Source organism: Mandrillus leucophaeus, unplaced genomic scaffold (assembly GCF_000951045.1).
Source record: "Mandrillus leucophaeus isolate KB7577 unplaced genomic scaffold, Mleu.le_1.0 Scaffold199, whole genome shotgun sequence".
Lineage (NCBI taxonomy): Eukaryota > Metazoa > Chordata > Mammalia > Primates > Cercopithecidae > Mandrillus > Mandrillus leucophaeus.
Window position 1 is genome coordinate 921830 of NW_012102020.1, and position 8080 is coordinate 929909.

The window sequence follows — 8080 nt, forward strand, 5'->3', positions numbered from 1 at the left end:
GAGACCCTGTCTCAAAAAAAAAAAAAAAAAAAAAAAAAAGGAACAACAGAGTTTACGAATGAAGTGAGGAGGTTTTGCCACATCCTCCCAGAGGCACGTCTTCCTTCTCTGTCGGTGCCATCGCCATTGCCCAGAACTAGCACTTACACACCTAGGTCTTTACCAGATTGCCTGCTCTTTCTTTGAATTGCCTGTTTGCCACACTTCCTCTTCTTTCCCTGCTGCTGCCCTGCCTCAGACTGTTTTCCCGCATGCCGGGCCAGGGCAACAACCTCTCATTCGCATCCCTGCCTATTTCCTGCTGTTGCTGAGATGGAGTCTTGTTCTGTCGCCCAGGCTGGAATGCAGTGGCATGATCTCAGCTCACTGCAACCTCTGCCTCCCGGGTTCAAGCAATTCTCCTGCCTCAGCCTCCTGAGTAGCTGGGACTACAGGCACCCGCCACCTCGCCTGGCTAATTTTTGTATTTTCAGTAGAGATGAGGTTTCACCATCTTGGCCAGGCTGATCTTGAACTCAACCTCAAATGATCCACCCGCGTCAGTCTCCCAAAGTGCTGGGATTACAGGCACGAGCCACCGCGCCCGGCCATGTCCCTGCTTCTTAAGGCTCTTCCTCTGCTGTCCATCCTGATTACTAATTAATGGCCGTGAAGCACTGCTTTCATCCAGCCACTCCCAGTCTCAGAGCCCTCAGCAGCTCCTTCTCTCTGTGGGATAAAGTACAGCTCCTCTGCCAGCTCAGCAGGCATCAGGCCTCACCTCACCTGCCGAGCCCTCTCAGTTGTCCCCGGTTCTTCCACCAGGATCCTTGAATCCTGCCAGGCCTCACTCCCCTGGGCCTGGGGCACCCCCGACTCATCCTCTCAGCTTCCCTGTCCCGGAGGGAGGGCCGCTGGCCAAATCCTCCCCACTCTGCCTGCAGCAAGGCTTGCTGGACTAGCAGAGTCAGCACGGCCTGTTCTGAGCAGCCTTGGGGTTCCTATTTGCACATTTTGAAGGAAAGCAATGTGAGAACCTTTTCATTGTGTGAGACAAGGTTTCTCAACCTGAGCGCTGTTGACACTTTGGCCCGAATAATCTTTTTTGTGGGGGCTCTTCCTGTGTACTGTAGGAGTTTAGCAGCTTTCCTGGCCTCTGACCATGAGGTGCCAGAAGCACCTTCCAGTGTGGCACGGGAACAGTCTCCGGCCAGTAGCACCTTCCAGTGTGGCACAGGAACAGTCTCCGGCCAGTAGCACCTTCCAGTGTGGCACGGGAACAGTCTCCGGACACTGCCAAGCGTTCCCCGCGGGGAGAGCTGCTGTGTAAGGGAAGGCTTGTACCGCCAGCTGCACTCGGAACAGGGGGTTCCTGGAACTGGATGTAGCAGCCGCCTGCTGCGCAAACCACAGAACGGCCACCAGGCATCTCCGGACACTCTGGCAGTTGGCAGCCGCTCTGGTTCAGATAATCTGAAATGAAGCCACACACAGCCCAAGGACACACCCACATCTGCGTCGGAATGCAAACTGAGAGCTTCCTGTTGCCTGGGAAATGCATTAAATGTGCCACAGAGACACAGACTTCTAGCCAACACTTCACAGGTAGTCAATATGCAGCAGGAAAACAAAATGAAATGCAGGCGTGAGCCACATTTTCTCTAAGCATGCTCGGGCCATGATTCTCAATGTTTTTGGTGTCCAGGGAATAAGCGGAGCCCCATCCTATGCCTTTCACTTTCTTTTTCTTTTTCTTTTCTTTTTTCTTTTTTTTTTTTTTCTTTTGGGGACGTAGTCTCACTCACTGTCACCCAGGCTGGAGTGCAATGGCATGATGTCGGCTCACTGCAACCTCCACCTCCCGAGTTCAAGTGACTCTCCTGCCTCAGCCTCCTGAGTAGCTGGGACTACAGGTGCCCGCCACCACGCCCGGCTAATTTCTCTATTTTTAGTAGAGACGGGGGTTTCACCATGTTGGCCAGGCTGGTCTCGAACTCCTGACCTCAGGTGATCAGCTCACCTCGGCCTCCCAAAGTGCTGGGATCACAGGTGGGAACCCACTGCGCCTGGCAGATGCCTTTCACTATTTTTTTTTTTTCCTGAGACAGAGTCTCGCTCTGTCACTCAGGCTGGAGTGCAGTGGTGCAATCTCAGCTCACTGCAACCTCCACCTCCCGGGTTCAAGAGATTCTCCTACCTCAGCCTCCCGAGTAGCTGGGATTACAGGTTTACTCTACCATGCTCGGCTAACTTTTGTATTTTTAGTAGTAGAGACTGGGTTTTCACCATGTTGGCCAGGCGGGTCTCAAACTTCTGGCTTCAAGTGATCCGCCCACCTCAGCCTCCCAAAGTGCTGGGATTACAGGCGTGAGCCACCGCGCCCAGCCCAATGCCTTTCACTTTGAAAAGTAATTCAGTAACAGAATCTTGTTGGCCAACACTGAGAGGACGCTTTTGCAGGTTCACCTATTTTTTTTTTAAATTATTGTTTTATTCGAAAAAGTGCTTCTTGCAAAAGGGAAGCTGAAAAACAGAGACCTCTGCAACAATTACTTGTTTTTTCTTAAAGTGAAAGAATGGGTGGGATCCGGGGGATCAAAGCGGTAGATGGACGACCAGGAGCACCCCCAAGTTATTTTCAGGAAACTGTGACAAAATGCAAAGGTAAAATTTCCAGTCAAGGAATTCTTCCAACAACTGAACTTGAGCTAGTCTCGGGGATCCCCACACCCTCCCCTTCAGTGGAAAAGTGTGACTTATTATTGCAAACCAATTACTCCCTACAATAAACACATCTGTCTACCTGAAAGCTCCGGGGTGGAATGAGGCAAATACCCACAAACACACACACAAACCCAACAACAGAATTCCCCAGGGAGGAGAAGAAAGCCTGGATCCTTTTCAGAAAAGAGGTTGGATCATAAAACAAATCCAGCTGGTTCACCTCTGTGAAGCGCGTCACCCACAGTAACCACCCTCTAGAATGCCATGCGTCCAGGGCGGATGCCATGCAGGCCTCCAGGAGACCTGATGGGGCCTGGACCACTTGGGCACCACCTGGAGTCCCCAGATGGCACTGGGGTCTGAAAAAGCGCCCCAGGTCGCAGTGCCCCAGTGTGAATGAGCTTTGGGGCCAGTTTTGTGGAGGCCCAACATGAGGGTTGCTCTCTGGAGCCAGGCTCTCGTGCTGCCCTTTTGACCCCTGACTCCTTGAGGCATTGCCCTTCTCCAAGGCCTTAACCACGATGACGACAGCGGGCCAGTTATTCTTCCCAGCTGCCCAGGTGGACCAGCTCAGGGCCGCCTCTCCCCAGCTCCACTCAGCAATCCTGGTTTCCCTCCTCTCAGTTCCCTCTGGCGAGGGTCCCCACTCACCTCTCAGGAGTTGGGCTGCTGTGGGTGGATGGGAGAAGCAGGCGGAGGGGACGCCGTAATTGGTCTTCAGCACCTCCAGAAGATCTGCTGTGTATCTGGCGAGACACCAGCCTGTGCTCAGAACCGTGGGGGCTGGGGGAAGGGGAAGGGGGGCATACTGGACCCTCAACCACTCCTGAGCACAGGACTTTGTCTGTTGCCCTCAGGGTCTCTTTCTCTCTCTCTCTTCCCTCCCTCCCTCCTTCCCTCCCTCCTTTCCTTCCTTCCTTCCTTCCTTTCTTTTTTTTTCTTTTTGAGACAGGGTCTTGCTCTGTTGCCCAGGCTGGAGTGCAGTGGTGTCTTGGCTCACACAAGCAGCCTTGACCTCCCGGGCTCAAGTGATCTATTCAGCCCCCGTCCCCACAGAGGAAGCTGGGACTACAGGCACACGCCACCACACCCAACTAATTTTGTATATTTTTGGTAGAGACAGGATTTCGCCATGTTGCTCAGACACTAGTCTCGAACTCCTGGACTCAAACTGGAACTGGGCTTGAACTCCTGGACTCCTGCCTCAGCCTCCCAAAGTGCTGGGATTACAGGTGCCCGGCCTCAGGGCCTTTTCTTAGAGGGAGTGGAGAACTGGCCCAGGCAGGGGAGTAAGACAAGCTGCCACCCAGCTGGGGCGTGCCTGGCTGCAGTGCCTGAAGAGCCCACCGTGGATTCTCTCCATGCTGGTCGGGCTGCAGCCCAGGGACTGACCACTGACCGGAGAGGAAGAGCAGGATCCCAGAGGAAGGGTGAGTCCTTGCAGAGGGACGGCCCCTGCTGCTGAGGGGCACTGCCACTTCCTCTGGGAATGCCTTCCACAGCCCCTGCTCTGGGATCTTTCTCTCCCCACGGTGGGGGGCAAGGCCAAGGCCCTGAAGTGTCACACCCTGGCCCAAACCCACGTTGTCCCTGAGGACCTAGGAACAGCCAGACCATTTTCAGTCCTGTCTCATTCTGAGTGCGGCAGCCAAAGGGCTCTGGGAGGGAGAGAGGACAGGAGGGGGACAGGCGCCGCCGCTGCTTAGCAACTGGCCCAGGGCCGGCCGCCCTCACTTACCTGGGGTCAAGCTTTATCTGGGTCCTGCACGGCTCCATGCCGCTTTCTCTCCAGCAATCCCGCAGGCACCGCGGGGGAGACGGGCAGGCGGGGCGGCAGGTGTGGGCCCGGGCCGGGCAGGGGCCAGCGGAGTTCCAGAGTCTTCCCCTCTGCCGCTGTCCCTCCTTGAGCTTCCTGGGCCAACTTTTCTATCTCAGAGTTCACCCTGGAGGAATTTGATCCTCGAGGCTGGCGAGGTTCCCTGTGCCTGACTCACCCCTGCCCCCAGGCTGGTCCCTCCCACCTCCTGGACAGGCGCCTTTGGCCACCCCTCGCCCCTGGCCCGGCCCATCCCATAGGAGTTTTGTGGAGTCCACCCTGCCCTTCCAGGACCGTTCTGGGGTGGGGTGGGCTCGCCCCAAAGCTCCTGCCCTGGGTGGGGGCGGGGACGAAGTCCTGACTCCTCCCCGCAGTGCTCCCCGGTCAGATGCCCCTGGAGAACCTGCTGGGACTCAGGCTCCGGCTCCGCAGTGGCGAGACCAGGCTGAGTCCTCGGCTGTGATTGGCGCCGTCCGCCTGATGTGCGGAAGGGAGGACAGGCAGGAAAAGCCAGATGAGGCCGGTGTGGGTTCCCAAACCCCAGGTCATCACATCGGGACGACGGGCTCAGCCAGCCGCACGCGGGGCCGGGAGATGCAGCCGAGGGGAGGCTGCGCCTGGGAGTCAGAGTTGCAGAGTGAGATTGCTGGGCATTCTGACAGGTCTTGAAAACCTGCTGAATTATAGGCTTGCAAACAATTGTATTGGTTGATAGCTTCCCTCTTCTCTCTCTCCAAACAGATTGAAATCTCTTTGAAGGCAGACACAGCATCTTGTACTGTGGTACGCTGGTACCTCTAGGTTCCTGGCACCGAAGCTGACACATACAAAGGGTTCCTTAGAATTTGGTTGCATAGCCGGGCGCGGTGGCTCAAGCCTGTAATCCCAGCACTTTGGGAGGCCGAGACGGGCGGATCACGAGGTCAGGAGATCGAGACCATCCTGGCTAACACGGTGAAACCCCGTCTCTACTAAAAAATACAAAAAACTAGCCGGGCGAGGTGGCGGCGCCTGTAGTCCCAGTTACTTGGGAGGCTGAGGCAGGAGAATGGTGTAAACCCGGGAGGCAGAGCTTGCAGTGAGCTGAGATCCGGCCACTGCACTCCAGCCCGGGCGACAGAGCGAGACTCCGTCTCAAAAAAAAAAAAAAAAAAAGAATTTGGTTGCATAGTTGATGAAAGCATAAACCCAGAGCAGCAGCAGCCAGCATCCGTCAGCATGTCTGGGGTGCCAGGGGGCTTCGCTCATTTAGACTTTACCACTGCATTACAAGGGAAGTAGTATCCTTATTCCCATTTTACAGATAAGGAGGCTGAGGTCCAGAGAGGTTAAGAAACCAGGGTGGACAGAAAGCCATGGGGTGTGGAGAGCGGCCAAAAGGATCTGGGGGAGGGGCTGTGTTGGGGCCTGGTGGAGATGGTAGGAAGTGAGAAGAGGGCCCAGAGGAGGGTGCAGAGTGTCAATTCTGGGAAGGGAGAAGGGGCTCCCTGTGCCAGGCTGGTGAGGCCATACAAGCAGGGAAGCGGTCCCTGATGGGGTACCTGGAGGACTCCCCACTCCTGTCCCCAAACGCCTCAAAGTCTCTCCCAAGAGTCAAGCTGGGTCCTCCTCCAGTTTCCCCTCCTCCCAAAGTCCAGTTCCTGGGACAGGACAATGTCGTGAGGCTGGCGTCTCAGGGGCCCAGCTGCCTCTAAGGTGGAGGTCAGGGAAGGAAGAGGCTGCCAAGGTCCCTGACCCCCAGAGGGTCACTGGCCTCAGCCCCACCCTGACAAAGACGCGGACTGACTCAGCTTCCTCCCAGCATCTCTCCAGGAACATTCGCCAGGTCATTTACCCCGAGCCCACTGGAGGCCTTGGGTTTAATTACCCAAAGCCCTGAACTTTAGACTTCCCAGAGCTGACAACAGGGCGCTGGGGATGTTCTTAGAAACTTCAGCTTCAGGACACAGTGGGGAATGGCGGGAAAGGTGGAAGGGCAGGAGGGAGCCAGAGGGACGGAGGTTGGACTGAGACTGGTGCTTCCCCGCCGGGCACCCCAGGAGAGACCGGCAGGGCGTCCGTGAGGGGAGGGGGCTTCTGCCCCACCCAAGGTCTCTAGGGGGCTGTCTTCTGTACAGTGTGGCCCGGGATCCAACCAGTGGGAGGCCCTGCCTGGAGGCCGGCCCGTCCCCAGCTAAGGCTTGGTCAGAGAGGACGAGCTGTGGCGCCAGGGTCTTCTCTTGGCAGTTGAGGCCTGCCAGCTGTCAGAAACTGATTTTTTAGAACCATGAAGAATAAATCCTTCTGATTTCCCCTTCTTTGGCCTATTTTTTCCCCATGAAATTATATGAGAGCATCATCTGATGCTTACTGAGACAGAGGATGGACTTGGCTCCCAACCCCACTAGTGCGTTCCTCCCCCCACCCTTTTTCTTTCTTCTTTTTTTTCTTACCTGCTCATCACAGGACAGTGAAAAAATTAAGATAAGCAGCATTTCACTATAAATCTTTTGCAAAATGCCATATCCACTGATCACAGGACCTTGAAAAAATGCAGATAGGCAGCATCCCGCTTTAAATCTTATGCTTCAGGGAGTGAACCCCATTGCCTCTGTGTGCACAAAACCAGAAGAACGACCATTTTTATCCTTGGCCTCATTACAAGACCAAAATCTCTGTCCCGGCGTGGGAGCTCGCACCTGTAATCCCAGCACTTTGGGAGGCCGAAGCGGACGGATCACCTGAGGTCAGGCATTTGAGACCAGCCTGGCCAACAAGGTGAAACTCCGTATATACTAAAAATACAAACATTAGCTGGGTGTGGTGGCAGGCGCCTGTAATCCCAGCTACTCGGGAGGCTGAGGCAGGAGAATCGCTTGAACCTGGGAGGCGGAGGTTGCAGTGAGCCGAGATGGTGCCATTGCACTCCAGCCTGGGCGACAGGAAAAAAACAAAAACAAACACAAAAACAAAAGTCTCTGCCATGGAGAGGCTTGCTCGTCGTGTTCTGATCCTGCGATGTACGTGTTACCGCGACTCCTTATCCCTGTGCGTTCTGCACGCCACTCCTGCAGGAACGCTCACCTACCTCCTGAATTACCCATGTCACCCTCCTCAGGCCCAAGACACCACAATGCGCTCCTCTGGGGGGCCAGCCGGAGAACTCTCCCTGCAGTGCTGTCTCCCCCGTGGTGGAACGAAAGCCCCTAATAAAGCCTCGTCTGGGAAATTTGCTTGGCCTCGTGCCAATTTTTATTGGAACCTAAAGAACCTGTGGTCAATAACAGGCTCACTTCAGTTATCACTTAAGTTTTGGTTTCCTTAATGTGAGGGTCAGTTTTGAAAAATCAAAAAAGAGGCTGGGTGCAGTGGCTCACACCTGTAATCCCAGCACTTTGGGAGGCCAAGGCAGGTGGCTCACTTAAGGTCAGGAATTCGAGACCAGCCTGACCAACGTGGCGAAACCCCATCTCTTAAAAATACAAAAATTCGGCCGGGCGCGGTGGCTCAAGCCTGTAATCCCAGCACTTTGGGAGGCCGAGACGGGTGGATCACGAGGTCAGGAGATCGAGACCATCCTGG

At 55.3% G+C, this 8080-nt stretch overlaps 1 protein-coding gene across 1 annotated transcript in view; it reads right to left on the minus strand.

Moving 5' to 3' along the window:
* The window catches only part of SLC51A (solute carrier family 51, alpha subunit), a 17097-nt gene extending 12432 nt beyond the window's left edge, over window positions 1-4665 (minus strand). The window contains exons 1-2 of the mRNA XM_011978702.1: window positions 4442-4665; window positions 3355-3449 (exon numbers count right to left, since the gene is read on the minus strand). Of these exons, the coding sequence (XP_011834092.1) occupies window positions 3355-3449; window positions 4442-4479 (133 nt within the window). The 5' untranslated portion in view covers window positions 4480-4665. The remainder of the gene's footprint in view (window positions 1-3354; window positions 3450-4441) is intronic.
* Between the last annotated feature and the right edge of the window lie 3415 nt (window positions 4666-8080).